The 17301-nt window shown below is 51.8% G+C and overlaps 1 protein-coding gene across 3 annotated transcripts in view; it reads left to right on the top strand.

Annotated features, from left to right (window-relative positions):
- The window catches only part of SHANK3 (SH3 and multiple ankyrin repeat domains 3), a 369137-nt gene that overhangs the window by 328840 nt on the left and 22996 nt on the right, over positions 1 to 17301 (top strand). For all 3 annotated transcript variants that reach the window (XM_080390963.1, XM_080390961.1, XM_080390962.1), the window contains 3 exons: positions 2523 to 2650; positions 3606 to 3711; positions 13185 to 15510. In XM_080390963.1, coding sequence (XP_080247089.1) covers positions 2523 to 2650; positions 3606 to 3711; positions 13185 to 15510 — 2560 coding nt within the window. The remainder of the gene's footprint in view (positions 1 to 2522; positions 2651 to 3605; positions 3712 to 13184; positions 15511 to 17301) is intronic.

Raw genomic sequence — 17301 nt, 5'->3', positions numbered from 1 at the left:
GCTGGAGGTCACCAGGGATGTCCAGACATTGAAGATGGTCATCTCCAAGTGTGTGGTGGAGAGCTCTTGCCACTTTGGGCAGCCAGGGCCATCAGGGTGCACCGACTCCAGGGGGATCCCTCTTCAGTGTGTCTCCACACTGCCTCGTGTCCTGCCCCAGCAGCCTGGAGGCAGGCTGGATCCACTCCAGAATGCTCTTCTGTCTGCAAAGACATGGTAGATACAAAGTACAGTTAGTGATGATTTGTCTCCCCATTCTCTAATGGTACTAAGAGATGGAAAGTGGAACAAAGCTGGAAGTAGAGGCAGGTGGAGAGGGTTGAGCATCGCTGTTACTCCTCTTGCAGCACTGGGGTTCCCAAACTTGCATCGCTACAAGGCTGCCCTGAGCAGCTTCCAGAGACACCAGTGAGGCTGTGGGTGGTCCCCTCCTGGGGCTGGGCTGGTAGAGGTCCACGCAGTCGCCCAGCAGTGTTTGGCTGTAAGGGATGAGCCAGCTCCCCACTGAGCCAGCTGAACTGCCCTGCGCCTCTTGCACTGGGCACAGCATAAGGGTCACATGGCAGTGAGAAAGAGGAGCCATGAAGTTCCCCAGAGACAAAGACAGTTGGCTACTAGAAGTTTTGTGCCAAGGAAGCTTACTTCTTGGAGCAGGTGCAGGTCCTTAGTGGGTACCTGCCACCAAGGGTGCTGGCCTCAGAGGGCATGTAAGTCCCCTTGGCAAAGACCGCTTGGTGTCAGTGTTAGCGTAGGACTCATTCTCCCACAGACTGGGCTTCTGAAATAGTTGGGACTCGTTTTTAGTTTCTGTAACTCAGGAATGCTGGCTTGCAAGCTGCCATGCAGACAGCTGCCGTGGCCAGTGTGTGGAGGTGCTGAAGCTGGCCCATAAGTCATGTCAGCCCCCAGCAGGATTTTGTAGGAATACCGGCCTGATGGTCACAGCACTCCCAGTCACTCAGATCATAAGGATCAGCAGCTCCCACACCACAGTGGCAACATTTCGCAGTCCCAAGTTCAACAGCCCGGCTGGAAGGAGCCCAGAGCTTTACAAGCCTTATCTGAAGGTGGCAGGCAGAGCTCATCAGCCTTATGGGATGAGCACTGCGTGTGTTGTCCCCTCTCCCCAGGAAGGATGGTGCATTGGTGATGCCGTGGGGGTAGAGGCGTCCAGCCATGGTGAATGCCAAGGCAGACCCATCAGCCCCAGCACAGCACTGTGCCAGTGCAACAGCTGTGCTCCAGGGCCAGCTGGCACCATTTATGACATGGAGCCAACAGGCTGGACACTGCCTGTCCCAGGCAGCTGTAGGAGCAGGGGGCAGCCACACGTGAGCGGACCCTGCACGGGCTGAGCACCAGCCCAGCCACCTTCGTGAGCTCAGCTCTGCCGGACCTGTCTGGCTCCACTGCAGAGGGAGCTCAGGAGGGGTCAGTGGTGATGGTGGCCAGCATCTGCCTGCTGCCCGTCCCAGTGTCCCAAGTTTCAGGATGCTTTACAGCCCCAGACAGAAAGCCCCAGCAGCAGCCGGGTCTGGTGCTGTGTTCCAGCATGTTCCCAGCAGCAGGCGGGAGAAGCAGGGGGGGGCCAGCCGCTCCCCAAAGGACAGACGTGGTTGCATGACTGATGGGCCCGGGACCTGACTGGGACCCCTGCCATGGGCACCTTGGGCAGTGCAGACCGGGGTCTCTCGCCGTCAGCCACCAGCCCAGCCTGTCAGGCAGGTCTGTAGTGATGAGACAGGACCGCGGCTCAGGCCTGGGAGTCAGCACGTGGGTGACAGCCACGGCCGTGATGGCTCTGCCGATGGTGCTTCTGCACCACAGCCCAGGCAGGCAGTGCCATCTCCAGCCTGCGCCCACCCAGAGCTCCTGGACCCACGGACACAGAGGTGCACGGGGCCAGGTTACTTCTGTCAGGGCCATTGGGGAACACGAGTCCACTTGGAAAGGAAACGTCCCAGTTTCTCCCAGACAGACAGTGGAGTGACACTGGTTGTGCTGGAGCCAGCCCAAGTCCCATAGAGTCCCGTGGACTGCTGCGTTGCTTGCGGTCGCTGCAGCACCTGGGTTTCTCATGTGCCGTATTGCAGCCGCTGCCCACACCCTCATCACCCAGTTAGGGGAACTCGGTCTCATTCTGAATGCCAAAAATATATCTGGGCAAAAATTTGCTCTTGTAATGTGAGGATCAAGGCTTCCTCAAAGCGTGGCACAGCTCGGAGGGGTCCCCCAGGGTGCTGGCAGGTCAGACCCCAGGGGTCAGGCAGGCTGCTCAGGGGGTGCCCAGCCGGTGCATCTCCAGCAACACCTCCAAAATCATGTGTTAGCCACTGGCTGGGGAGGAGACAACTGAGCAGCAGCTTCCTCAGCTCCATGCTCAACAGGCCTGGGGAGCGCTCTCCCTGCAGGGACCCTCGCTTTCTGCTTAGCCACGCCGCAGGGGATGGGCCTGTCGTAGGGGACCTGCCTTGGTATGGCAGCCCTTACTAACCTGTTTGCTTTTATGTTTGGATTTTCAGAGAAACTGGATGAGATTTTGGCAGCAGCCGAGCCCGCACTGAGAGCAGACATTGTTGAAGCAGATTCTAGGGCAGCCACTGTGAAGCAGCGACCAACAAGCCGGCGCATCACGCCCGCAGAAATCAGTGTGAGAGAGGAGGGCTCGCGGTGGGAGAGGGAAGGGCACATCATGCTGTGACAGATGCTGACTGCCAGCATGACGGGCTCATGGTGGGAAGCGGGTTTCCCTAGGGGGGCGGAAGGGGACATACTGGGCAAAGGCTGAGACACAGAGCAGGAGCTGGGGCGGTGGTGGAGGAGCTGACCCAGGCTGTTTGGCACTTGCTCACCAGTATGGGGATTGCCATGGGGAGGGCATAAGAGCAGATCTCAAGGAGTGTGGAAAGCTGAGCCGGAGAGCTTAGTCCGGGTGCAGTGTTCAGGATGTGAAGCTGGAAATTAGGAGGAATCAAGAGAAAAACGCCGTCTCTGAGGGGAAGCATGGATGGAGTAGGAGTGGGGCTGCCAGCTCCAGGCTGTCTGGATTGTGAAAGTGCTGCAGGCGGTGGGAGGCAGCTTCTGGAGCAGGAGGTAAAATGGGACAGGCTGCTTCTGAGACTGGCCTGAGTGAAGCCTTCCCACGGCAGGAAGGCTGCTGCTGGAGTCGGCATCGCTGTGCCACCCCACTCTGGGCACAAAGTACCCGAGAGCAGGCAGGGGAAGAAGGACAGGCAGGGGGAGCGGGCAGGCAGAGAGAGAGCAGGCGGGCAGGGGGAACAGGCAAGCAAGACAGGGGAGCAGGCAGAGAGGGGAAGCAGGCAGGGGAGAGACGGAGGGAGGGTTAACCCTTCCAAGAGCAATAGCGCAGGTTTTGGAGGCACGTGGGATGGGGCAGCACAGAATAGGGACTGCTGAAGGTAGAGGTGAGGAAGGGACCCATCCTTGCCCCCAGGGAAGCCTCCCCTCTGGGGGCTGTGGCAGTCCTGGCTGCGCAGCTTCACCCCTAGTCAGAAGAATCAGGTGGACTGAGATGGAAGTGTGGCATCTTTTCAGCCGAGTCTCGCTGATGTCCAGAATGGTAATTTCCTTTTTTTCTCTTCCAGTCACTCTTTGAACGCCAGGGTATGGCAGCACACTCGGGGGTCCTTGCGGGAGCTGAGAAGCCCCATGTTTCACTGCGCAAAGGAATTCCACGAACAAAATCTGTAGGTAAGGCAAACTGGGGGGAAATCCCTTCCTAAAGAGGAAAGGTCATCCCCGTGGAGCATTCATGCTTGCACAGGAATCGGCAGGAAAAACTCCGCCCTCTCTACTGGCTTGTAACTGAAGATCTTTGAAGAGAGGATGTTTAATATGATTTCTGCTTTGAAAGCTGCATGTGTTCTGAGAAGCCTATTCTAACGCTGACACTGGTACTGCTCTGAGCAGAAGGTTGGGCTGGAGACCTCCAGAGGTCCCTTGCTCTCTCAGTGTCTTTACACTTTACAGCGCTGTCAGGGAGCAGGGAGTTTCTCCCACCCTCCATGCTGGCTAATGAGGGATCGGTGGGTGATGTTCTGTCTGCCCGTGGTCGTGGCTGGGCTGGACACCCAGTGTGCTGAGCACATGGGTGGTGAGTGTGTGACCATGAGCTGTCACAGACTGAGGCAGTGGAGCAGGTAACAACTGAAATTTTTCTAAGGAAAAACAGGACAGGGTCTGTAACAGGCAGTCATCTAAGGATTATGTCAGGATCTTTAGACGCAGCCCCGAAAGGTTTAAGGTGCAGCTAAAACCGAAAATACGCTGGAAGAAGGAGACGGGAGGATGAGGCAGAGTGAACAAGGGCTGGTGGCACAATGGCAGTATGAGCATCTCATTTTCTTCTCTTGATTTTGTGTATCAGTGGGTTTCATCTGGGTGGTAGCACCAAGCCACAGTGTTCGTAAGGTCTGAGGGCTGTGCAGGTCGGAGCTGGGGAGACAGCATTACCACTCAGCTAGAGAACCTGGGGGGCAGAGAGAAAGGTGGTGTGCTGTGTGGCAAGGGTTAATTTTAAGTAAATCCAAGGCATCATTTGATAGTAATGGTAATGCCAAAACAGATTGTCTTAACACACAAAATAAGTGAGTAGAAGGTAAATTCTGCTTAGAGCTACAGCTGAGAGCAGCGCAATCTCAGCAAGAATGCAAAAATTAGTTGAAAAATGCAAGGGTTAGCATTCAAAATGTACTTTTTAATATACGTACAGAGAATTGCTGTGCATACGTGCCTCACGTTCGTGTTCATACGAGAGCAGTTGGTACCTGTAGTGCCAAATGAGATTGATCTGAACGTAGTAGATAGCTGGAGATAATAAAATGTGTGTATGATTTATCTGAAAAACACATTAGGAGAGATAATCTTTAAAAAAAAAAAAGAGTGGGTGTTTAAGGGACTGCCCTGGTGTGTATTTATACACTGTGTTGATAAAGCTGCTGTCCTGCCATGAAATCTGCAGGCAGCAAGCTCCCCTAATTCTGAAGAGCTGCAATAGAACCTGGGCCAAGCAGATGATGAGATAGTGTTGGAAGTGAATGTAGGCATTAATTAGTTGCTCATGCATTGCAGTACTTTTAATGTACGTGGTAGAAAGGGAGCAGAGCTGACTGCCTTGGTGCCTGGGAAAGATGCTTCTAAGCAGAAGTTGTTCAAGGTTCAATCAAGCCACAAACAGCTGAACAGCATATTAAATGGGATCTCTTGTGTGAGAGAGCATCTTCACCCAGTAATAGATCATAAACTGGAAAAGTATACATTAAATATGAAATACTTGCCTGTGAGGAGCTCCTTTTTGCTGGTGAAGGCCGAGTCAATGACTCAGGAAGTCCCTCTAAACCCACACCTTGCTGTGTGATGCTCGTCGTGCAGGTGCGCTGTCAAGGATCTCTGTATGCAGAGAACTGTGAGAAGGGAGATTTGAAGTTTGTAGGGTTTATACGACGGTAAGGTTTGTTGGGTTGTGTGTAGGGTTTATATGCTCATGAGCACAGAGTGTGATGTCCCATGTACATCTATTTTGTTCGGAACCTAGAGCATGGAGACCCTGATCCTTGGCACGGGGTTCCCAGCTGTTACAGCTACACACACCATGCAACAAGGGGATTAGAAACACTAAATTTAATCTGCATCAGGGAGGATTAGAAGTAGACCTGGCGATGCCCTGTTGTAGACCAGCCGATGCAGCTGTCACGAGCACAGCATCCAAGCATAACCTGACAATAAATGCAGCAAAAAATAACATGTAGCTTTTGATGATGTTCAGTCCGAGGATGGCATGTGTCTGTCTGCGCTGAAAGGGACCAATTCCTGTTGAGGAGGGGACAGCAACTTCTTGTTTCCAGTTTGCCTGCCACAGTACACATCAAAAGCAGGTTTTCAGCTGCCTTTTAGAAACCAGCTAATTTTTGTGGAATTCCAGATAAGCTAAAATAGAAAACAGCCAAACAGTAGAAATTGGGTTGCAACTGGCTTGTTTTAGAAGTCCTTCTTGAGCTGTCATTTCACTCCCACAATGAACAGGCTTATACGCTGTACAGTCAGTTGACTTCATGATAAAAATCACTACTAAAAGTAAGGAACTAGATGAAAAATAAGCAGGGGTTGGTTGGTTGGTTTGTTTTTTTGGTGAAGAAATGCTCTGAATTATTTGCATATATTACACAGCTGGTTTCGTTTCCCAGGGACTTGTGATAAAAGATCAAAAGATTTCATGTTCGCACCTAAAAATTTCTTGAGACCAAGGTTGTTAACCTTCGGCTGCCTGCAAAGAAAGCAGAATGGAAGAATTATTTTGACAAAAATGTGAAGAAAAGAAATGCATTGCAGTGGGGAGGCTGATAGAAAAGAAAATCTTTGTCAGGCTTCCAAGATAGCTACCACGCCATCTGCTCCAGCATCAGAAGTTAAAAACACTTGAAAGTCTGCAGAACTGTCATGGTACCCACTAAGTCTCTCCCCTGAGCAAATTCAGGATAATGTAGATGGTGGTTTTGCACGGATAGAAGTAGTGTGTATCCCCATGTCAAACACGATAGGCTGCAGGCGCTGGCTGCCAGCAGCAGATGCACCTTCCAAAGTGGTGTCTTGGTGTTCAGAAAGGCACTGGGGTTCTGCTCTGCCAGCGGAGGGGGAGCATGCAGCCCCCCCCATCCCACTCCGGGACAGTCCTTCCCTGATCCTGGGTGAACTCACAATGTTCCCCTCTCTATGCAGGTTCTCATGTTCACCCTAGCTGCAATTTAAGCTTTGTGCCATAGCAGCCAGCGCAGTTGTCGAGGTTTAATCCCAGCCAGCAACTAAGCACCATGCAGCCACTTGCTGGCTCCCCCCGCCCCCCCGCAGTGGGATGGGGAGGAGAACTGGAAAAAGGTAAAATGTAGGTCGAGATAAGAACAGTTTAATAATTGAAGTAAAATCAACATAATAATGACAACAATAATAATTGAAATGGAGAGGGAGAGAAAGGAATAAAATGCAGGGGGGTTGGGGCCAGACACACACAAAAAAAAAATGTAAAATGTAAAAAAACAAGTGGTGCACAATACAGTTGCTCACCACCCGCTGACCGATGCACAGCCAGTCCCTGAGCAGCAATTGGCAGCCTCTGGCCAACTCCCCCCGGCTTTATATACTGGGTATGACGATCTGTGGCATGGAACATCCCTTTGGCTAGTTTGGGTCAGCTGTCCTGGCTCTGCTCCCTCCCAGCTGCTTGGGCACCTGCTCACTGGCAGAGCATGGGAAACTGAAAAGTCCTTGATTTAGAGTAAGCACTGCTTAGCAGCAACTAAAACATCAGTGTCTATCAACATTGTGCTCATACTAAATCCAAAACACAGCGCTGCACCAGCTGCTAAGAAGAAAATGAACTCTGTCCCAGCTGAAACCAGGACAACAGTACCATTATTTCACTGCTCTCTGAAGAGCAGTGGGCTTTACTCCTCCTCCTGCTGCTTCTGTTGTTGCCTGGGGCTGATGCTAGCCCCGTGTACCAGAGGATGGTGATGTGCACCCGCTTTCTGCTTCCGGACATGAGCAAAGCCACGGCACTTGGCATCTTTCTGCTCTAGCTTAGGGGAGGCTGTGGGAGCTGCTCTGCCATCCCTGCACAGGGAGAGCAAGGATGGGAACGGTAGGGCGTGCTCTGGAGAGAGCCACCTCATTAGCTAGCCCAAATTAATGCACAGAGTTAGATTCTCACAGGGATTTAGGCTGTTATGGCAACAGGCCCAAAAGCATTACGGAGAGGTTTTGTGTTTTCCTTAGAGATTAATAATGCATTGAGTATGCTCTGAATTGCAGAAGGGGTGTTGCCATGAGACCTGTGACATTGCCAAGCTGCGCGTCGGGTGCGCATCAGGGAGCGTGGTTCTCATTTCAGAGCAGTTAGTCTAGGTGCTCAGAGATGGGGTTCTTTGCTGGTCCTTGCTGGTCACTGGAGGTTCTGTTTTGACTCAGACTCCTTATCCCTGCATGCACCCACCTCCATCATTTGATCCTGGTGATGTTGTGTTGCTCTTTGTAGGAAGCATGTACACCCTACTGCTACGAAGACACAGTATACGCTGTTTGAAGAGAACTGAGATGAAATCTCAATGGCAGTTAGCAAAGGGACATGTCTGTTTATTTGTCATTGAAGTTTAATCTTCCAGTTGTGGACATGGAAGATGGACCAGGCACAGAGGGAGGTCACGGGCAGCACACAAAGGGTCATGCCATTTGTGACAGACAGATGCTATCTTTTTCTCATTGCTCATTCTCACCTCCACCATCCCTCTTGAGAACCTGGAATAGCTCACAAGGTTTCTCGTTCATCTGGCAGACCATCGGTGTGAGGTGTAGAGGAGGCGAGAGCGCTTGGTTGCTGGTGGCAGAGTGTGCTGGGAAGCAAAGAGCTCAGACACCCTGTGTGTCCTGCACCGCAGGGGAATGGCAAACAGCGTAGTTGCTGGGTTGAGATCAGAGGGAGTGAAAGGGCAATGTAGTTCAGGTGCTACAAATTTAAAGGAACTGCCTTCCCCCAGTGTTGTGCTGCATGTTAGAGTCTGGCTGAGGCTCATCAGTGGAGACTTTTCTTGTCGGCTGATAGTCTGTTCTGTGGATGCGCGCATTGGTGGAGGGCTGCTCTGCTATTGCTTGGGTACCCCTGAACTGTGTAGAAATTCTCTGAATGCTGCAGGAGTTGGCCAGGCTCCTTCTCCTGCAGCCTGCCCATCCCCTGGGCCGAGGCCTGCCCATTGCCCAACGCAGCATTTAGCAACAGGCAAGTGTTAAGATAAAAGTGAAAAATGAATATATTTACAAGTAACGAACTGTCGACGTTGCAGTCAATAGGAATAGGGTTGGATAAAAGAGCGCTGTGCTTTCAGCTGCCAGCATTTTAGACAAACTCATATAGATTATTTCTCCATTTCAAGTGAAAAACTGCCAGGATGGTTTCACCAGTCTTGTAGCTGGTCCCTTGCCTTTCGGGAGGACCCTTGTCCTTGGCACTGCTTTCAGCAGGGGGATTTCTGTCCAGCTGTGTGCTCATTACCTCTGCAGGGATCTGTGCAGGGTCCAGTCTGCTCTGCAAGGATTGAACGCAACCCATAAATTCAGTACTTAATCAAGACATCACGTTTCAAGCCTGCTCCCAAAGGATTACTGGTTGCTTTTGCTCAACTTTGGAGACTCCCTGAGCAGAGCTATATCCTGCACAGACAGTAAATAAAACTCAGCAGTGATTAGTCTTATGCTTAACTATAAACAGATGCTTCTCCATGTTAAGGGAGAGGTTTCATTTTGCCAGCATGATCACATTTAAACATCAGTGAGGAGTTTCCTTTTATTCTATCACGAAGACCGTATTTTACAAAATTCGCTATCACAGTAGGAATGGGTAGTGAAAGATTTGAATAAGAGAACATAATAACACAGCAACACAGTTCACAGAAAGCCTTGTTAAAGGTCTTTACAGACCAGGTGGGCATCAAATTAAACTGATTGACAGAGTTTCAAAAGAAAGAAAAGGAGGTAATTCTGCACGCGGGGCTGGCAAGCCACTGCTGCAGGATATTGGGAGCGCAAGAAACTCGAGTCAGTTCAAAGAGCAGGGCCAAGCATCTGGAAGAAGAAAGTCCACCAAGGGTTAAAGACAAAGGCAGTCTGACTCAGCCAGCTCTTGATCAGCAAATTGCTGGAAGCTGAGAGTATTCGGGAGGGGCGAAGCAGCACTTGGTGCTTGCTGCCTTCTTATATGCTTCCTCAGGCAGTTATTACTGGCCACTGCCAGGCAGCACGCTGGGCTAGATGTGCCTTTGATCCGTGAGGCTGGAGGAGGGATGGGGAAGCCGACTACTGAGTATTGAGGCAGTGTCGTCAACAGAATATAGGGAGCGAGCAAGCTGCACCGAGAGGAGGAGAGGCAGGTGAGTATGTGGATGTGGTTGTTTATGCAGGACTCAGATGACAAGCACGCAGATACAGCGAGCAGAGGAGCTACGTCAAAATGGTGAGTTGCAGGTAGTGAGGAAAGAGCCTGCCAAGAATTTGCTTTCCTCCCACCTCTCCCATCAGTGATCTGTCCTGAGTGTTGATTTTCTTGCTGAGAAGCAATAGGAGACGTTCATTTTCACAGGGAACAGGTATTATTCCCGCTACAACCTTGGGAACCAGGACTGTAACGAAGCCACTGTTATTCTGTCGTACGATCAAAGGATGATTGAGGTTGGAAGGAGGAGGTTTCCAGTCCAACCTCCATCTCAAAGCAGGGTCAGCTATGACATCAAATCGTGTTGCTCAGGGTTCTATCCAGTATGGCCTTGAAAACCTCCAAGGGTGGAAACTGCACACTCTTTCTGGGCAGCCTGTTCTGCTGCTCGACTGTCCTCATCATAAAATTTCTCCTTTTATCAGTCAGAACCTCTCATTTCGGTTTTGCCCATTGCTTCTTTTCGCCCCACCATGGCCTCTTGTCCTCCACTGTGAAAGGCCTGGCTTTATCTTCTTGATAACCTCCCATGGGTACCAGAAGGCTGCTGTTAGGTCCCCCCAAAAACCATTCCTACCACAGGCTGAACAAGCCCGGCTCCGTCAGCCTCTCCAGACAGAGCCAGAGCTCCAGCCCTGACCATCTTGGTGGCTCTCCACTGAACTCCCTTCACGCTGTTGATATATTTCTTGTACTGGGGGCTGCAAAACTGGATGCAGCAGTGTTGTAGGTGTGGTCTCATGAGTGGGAGTGAGAGGGGTAACCTCTTCGCTCTGTCTGGTGTCTTTGCTCCTGTTCACGCTGCCCAGGACACCGCTGGCCTTTGCTGCCAAGGCACAGGGCCAGCCCATGTTCACCTCGCTGCCTACCAAGCCCCCCGAGTTCTTTTCCACAGAGTTGCTTCCCAGTCAGCCAGCCCCGAGCCTGTCCAGTTGCAAGGGGTGCTTCCTTCTCAGGTGTGGGAGTTTGTGTCTGTCCTTGAAATTCATGGAGTCCCTGCTGGTGCATTCCTTTCTAGGTCCTTTTGAGATGTTTAGCTGGTCATTGAACTTGGTAGTGCTTTGGATATCATTTTCCATAGTGTTCCCCACCTCATTTAAGAAAAAACAGAGGACAGGTGCTTATGGCAGAGGAAAGTAACAGGTGGGCGATAGAGGGAATAAAACAAAGAATTACAGAAGCAGGTATGTACAATAAAAGAAAAACTAATACCCATGCCTTGAATACATTTAGGTTATCTGTCCCCTTCACCCTTCCTTCATTTGAAATACTTAGCTTTTAACACTTTAAAAGAACTTCACAGGAGGGGCTGTGTGCTGCTGAGGCTTGTGGAAGCCCCAGCAGGTAGAACAGGAGCTACTAAATCTGTAACTCTTCATGGTCAGCAGCTGAGTGACTGTTGGTGTCTGTTTCTCCTCTGGTCTGGCTGCCACTTGGCCAGTCTGCTCTTTGCAGATCCGGAGATCGAAGAAAGATGAACCTGCTTTCAAATTTTATTTCCTGCAATAGCTCTGCACTCGACACAGTGGTACCTAGCTACAGGATGGTCAGCACATCCGTAAGACAAGCTGTAATGGCACTAGACCATGTTCTGTAACAGTCTGGGCCTGGTAACAGAGCTCAGTGCTGCATAAATTTCCTTGTTTCAATTCTTGGCCATTCCCAGGCGAGAAATACAAATAAGCATAAAAGCATGGGGTTTGGTTTTGGGGGTTTTTTTGGATCTTCACACTGTTAAAACAGGTCAGTGTCTACACTGAACCAAACCAGGGCTCCATCTAGTGCAGGATCCTGTCTCAAGCATTGCTCTTAAGCGGATGCCCAGGAAAGAGTGAAAACAGGGCAGTGGTAGGAGGTTTCTCCTGAATACTCACCCAGGCAGCTGTGTCTTCATTTCAGAGGTTTCTGTGCACATAATAGCCCAGAAAAAGTGCATCCTCCATACCTTTGTTCAGTCTCTCTTTGAACTTGTTTCGTGCTTCCAGTTCATTATGCTACCTTGGTGTTAAAAATCCCCAAGCCTGCGTTCAGCAAAAATAGCATGGCTTTGAACACAGCCATAGTCTGAACAATGTGACGAGATGTAAAGTTCGGTGCCCACTGGCCAAAATGCTCCCTTTTTCCAGGGAACCCAGTGGACTCTGCATCTGCAGGCATTTGCTGAAATTGCTAACGTAATACAAGGCACAGTTGCCAAAGCACTTTGAATGCTGGTGGACATTACAGAAAAAAGCATTAGAGCCAAAAAAGCAGGTGGTCAATGTGCTGCTGTGCCAAAACGTGGCTTTCTGCCATCTTGAGCATTCTCTCAAGAGCAATTTGAAACCTTGAAAACTGCTGAACTGTGACTGAAAAGAAGGAGATATGGCAAGTAAGTGATGAGCATAGCAAAGCGGGACTCGGTGAAGAGGGGCAGGCTGGTGGAGAAGGCTGGAGCAGGCTAGGCTGGTTAACTCTCATCCACACAAGTACTTGCTATATTAATGGATTTTTCCTCCTATTGCTTTACTTTGCAAGATTCTCGTACTCTTTCACTTGAGTATTACAAGTACCTGAAAAAAGTTTCACTGTGCACCCAGGTAGTAAGTTAATAGTAAGAATGAGAGAATCTGGCTTCCTTGGCTACTTCCAATTCTTGAATCATGTAACTAAGTTTGGGATAGACCCTGCTTCTGAATTCAGTCTAGCGTGCTGAAGCATATGTAACCCCTCGGGGGAAAGGGGGGAGTGTGACACAAGAAGAGCGAGCGGGAGAGCGCGAGAACCCGCGCCTGGGAGATGGCACTGTTTGCTGTGAGTTGCACAGCCTGGTTGCGCTCAGCTGTCTCGCACATCGGCACTTGGGTGTCGGGAGGTTTGATCGAGCAAGTGTTCAATTCTGTCACTGTCGCGTTGGTCTGCAGAGCATTCAGCCCGGTTGGAAAGTGTTGGGCACAACTGTCTGATAGATTTAAAACAATGTAAGACATGGTGAGAGTCTGTGGCCATCCTCCCGTGCCAAGTGAACATGAGCAAAGGGCCGAACTGCAAACGCTTACACGGAGCAAATAAAAGATGAAGGGAAAAGTCACCTCGGAAAGGAACTGGGGTGGGGGGAAGAAAGGGATGTCGTATATCCAATTTGCGGTGACTGCTGCACTCTGGGTTCTCTGGAGACGTCCTCTCTGACTTCACTGTTCTTGTTTTCCAGGTGAAGACGAGAAACTTGCTGCTTCTTTGCTAGATGGGAAGTTTCCTCGGAGCACATCAATGCAAGACACTGTTAGGGAAGGACATGGGATTCCACCACCACCTCAGACAGCCCCACCCCCACCTCCTTCTCCATATTACTTTGACACAGGCCCCCCTCCATCCTTCTCTCCACCTCCGCCCCCTGGAAGAGCCTATGATACCATACGATCAAGCTTTAAGCCAAGCCTAGAGGCTAAACTCCATGGACTCCCACAGGTCATTAGCGCAGCTGAGATGTATGATCAGGCGAGGACTTCCATTCCTTACCCTGAAAGGCAGAAGAGGGCCCGATCCATGATAATCCTACAGGATTCCTCTCATCTTCCCGTGGAGCCAACAGAGATCCCTCGGCCTGGCCCGTCTGCAACCCCCCCGGAGAAGCTGAAGAGGAAGGGTAGAGTGATTGACAACCCTTATGCCAACATGGGTCAGTTCAATGTCAGCCTGTTTGCTCCCACCAAGCCGCAGAGGAAGAAGAGTCCCCTTGTGAAGCAGTTGCAAGTGGAGGATGCGCAGGAGAGAGCAGCACTGGCCATCACCGGAGGCTTTACAAGGGAGCCCTCTCCCACCCGCAGGAGCCATCGCCTGAGTGGAGTGGAGTATCAGCACCACACTGGCATTGCTCAGGTTGAAGCCACAAGCATCCCCTTCGCCACTGCCATTGCTGGAGTCATGAAGGACAGAGACCGTCGTCTGGATGAGAGGCGGAAATCCACTGTCTTCCTCTCGGTTGGGGCCATCGAAGGAAGCCCCCCCAGCAGCGACATGCCATCCTTGCAGCAGTCCAGGTCTATCGATGAGCGGTTGTTAGGAAGCCGAGATGTACTACTGCCTTCCCCTGTCTCAGCTTTAAAGCCATTAATTAGCAGCTCATCCTCAACATTCATCCACCCCCTAACAGGAAAGCCCTTGGATCCAAACTCACCACTGGCGCTTGCGCTGGCCGCAAGGGAACGGGCCCTCTCAACTCAAGTCCCATCCCGGTCGCCCACCCCGATCCACAGCCCAGACTCAGACAGAGCAGCACCCCTGTTTGTGGACATCCAAACCAAAGAACCAGAGAGGGGGGAGTTGGAGAGTTTAGTGTCCCCTGCGTACTCACCTGGAGGCAAAGGGGCAATCGGAACAGACTCTGGGACTTTGGCCCCCACTAAGGGCCCGTGGGGGACTCCGTCCACACTGAGAAAAGAAACTGAGGTGAGAGCAGAAACACCTGGGAAGGAGGAGAAAAAACAAGAAGACAAGAAGTCCATGATTATTAGCATAGTGGATACATCACAGCAGAAGACCGCTGGCCTCATCATGGTTCATGCCACAAGTAATGGCCAAGACGAGATAGGTCTTGAGGTAAAAGAGGAGAAACCAGCTGTCCCTGAAGCATGCACAGAGCCAGCAGAGTCGCCCAAAGCAGAGACCCAGCCCAGTCCTGTGGGAAAGCCTCCAGTCAGTCCAGCCTCTGACAAGACATTGGGACAAGGGAGTTCGGAGGAAGAAGTGGAGCCCTACACGGTTACCCTCCCGCCAGCTCAGTTGTCTTCAAGTGACGAAGAGACCAGGGAGGAGCTGGCCAAGATAGGGCTGGTGCCTCCACCAGATGAGTTTGCGAACGGGGTACTGGTCACCACCCCTGGCACACCAGTCAGCCACCTGGCTACGCCTAGCACGCCATCCATACCAGCGGCAGCAGTAGCACCTTCTACCACTGGCGGAACACCCTCAGGGAAGCCCTCTGATGCCCCCGTAGCCCCAGAGTCTGCTGCAGACTCGGGAGTGGAAGAGGTGGACACCAGAAGTTCAAGTGACCATCACCTGGAGACCACAAGCACCATCTCTACGGTCTCCAGCATGTCTACGTTGTCCTCAGAAAGCGGGGAGCCTACTGACACATACACTTCCTTTGCGGATGGACAAACTTTTATACTCGAGAAGCCACCAGTGCCTCCAAAGCCAAAACTCAAGTCCCAGCTCAGCAAGGGGCCAGTTACTTTCAGGGACCCACTTTTGAAGCAGTCTTCGGACAGCGAGCTCATCTCCCAGCAACATGCGGCCACTCTGGCATCAGCCAGCATTGGCCGGCCACGCTACCTCTTTCAGAGAAGGTCCAAGCTATGGGGGGACCCCATGGAGAGCAGGCCAATCCATGGGGCTGATGATGACAAGCCAACTGTGATCAGTGAGCTAAGTTCCCGACTACAGCAACTGAATAAGGATACACGATCACTGGGGGAGGAACCAGCCGGGTCCACGTTAGATCCCGGGAAGAAGTCACCTGTGGTCGCGGCACGGTAAGAAGCTGGTCGCTGGCCAGGGGTGGGGGTGGGGTGCAGGGCTTAGGCGTCCGTGAGGGGGACGGGGAGGTACATAAGCAGAGTGTAACTGTGCCGAGGAATCCAGGGCGTGTTTTGAGGGGCATTTCAGAGATGTCAGGACTTCTCAGCTGCATGGGAGGTGACGATGCTGAGACATGCTTTCCAGAAGTGGGTGTGATTTGTTCATGGCTCCTCTCTACACACCGCACACGTAGCGAGCTCTCACTGTTGCTTTTTCCCTTTAAATGGCCTTCCTGTTGTTTCATGTCCCTCCTCTGTCTCGATGCTATTGTTAAGCTGCTGTATTTAGTTGTGGGTTTCACTTCTAAATGTTTGCTCCTGAACAATTAATAACAATGTGTGTTTCTCTAGTGCTTTTCATTTCAAAGGATCTCCAAATGTTGTCAGACTATGTATTAGAGCTCTGGTCAGTCACGGCTGAGTGGGAGCTGTCATGAGGGTGGTCTGTGACAGCCCTTAGAAAGGTCACAGCAGCACCACCCCGACCTTTGCTCGCTGAGGCAGAGCTCAGCGAGGTTTCTGGAACAAGCAAGTTCTGGTGACCTGCAGGGAGGTGTTTTGGCAGGGCACAGCTGGGGGGTCTTACACGTGGCTCCAGGCAGGGGGTGCGGCTGGGCATCCCTCCCACGGGTGCTCACAGCAGCTGTGTCCTGCAGAGCACAGTACTGGGTCGCACACATCTCCAGGTTGGTGAGTTGGCTGCTAGCTCAGAGGCATCTACGCAGCGCTAAGCATGGTAGATCCTCTCACCCCTTGTTCTCCTCCCCACACAGACCTGCGTGGAGCCTAGCAGCCCAGGAGATCTGAAAGGTCACAGCACAGGGACCCCAGGACATGCAGGAGCCTCTTTTCTCTTACAAAGCCCTGTGTGGGTTCCTTCACCCTCACGGCACTGAGGAGACGCCGGTTCCCTCTGCCACGCTGGAGCTGTGACCGTTACGTTCCCCAAGCAGCGCTGACCTCTTGGTGTCCCTTGCACTGCCCCACATCCTCAGCGCCAGGCTACACACTGACCTGCTGGCACCCAGCCTTTTTTCCGAGCTGCTGTCCCCATGGCAGCAGCAGCCCCTCTGCCCCACGCCTTCATCCTGACTTACCCACCTAACTGTGAAACTAAACGAAAAACCTCTAAATTAGCGCCCCAGATTTGAGAGTGAACCCTTGCAAGGCTTTGAAATGGAAAGTTACGGCAGGAAGCAAACCAAACTGTCCCACCTCGCTCTACCCTTTCAGGGTGCAGCCACACACCTCCCGCAGTAGCAAAGCCACAGTGAGCAGCTCCACTGGCATCACTGGTGGGCGGTTGCTGGGGGTCGGCGAGGTGCCAGTTCAGCAGGGAGCTCTGAGCCAAGGGGAGCCCTTGTTTTGGAAAGGTTTTTCTAACTAGATCATCACCGTGATGGGTTACAAGTCCACGTGGTGCTAGCACAGCTGGTGACATTTCAAGCTGTAGAGTGGGGACAAAGTGTCCTATCCTGACATACCCCCAGGGGAGTGAGTGTTTGTGTAGCTCCATCCTTCAGCTGGCTCACATCTCCCTGCTGGTGCCTGTGTTGGCAGTGCCAGCCTGGCTGTACCAGTGACCCACCTCTCAGTAGGTAACCCAACTCCCAGTTAATGGTGCAGTGTGGAATAATCTTGCCCAGCTACACAGTTTTATCTGTCTGGGCTTAGCCCCAAATGCAGATTATGGCCGTTCCCTGGAGACCGGTGGCTCACATGTGGTCCCTTCTCCCTGCGCTGCTC

Source organism: Falco punctatus, assembly GCF_963210335.1.
Source record: "Falco punctatus genome assembly, chromosome: 6".
Taxonomy (NCBI): Eukaryota; Metazoa; Chordata; class Aves; order Falconiformes; family Falconidae; genus Falco; species Falco punctatus.
This window is presented reverse-complemented; position numbering and strand designations above follow the sequence as displayed.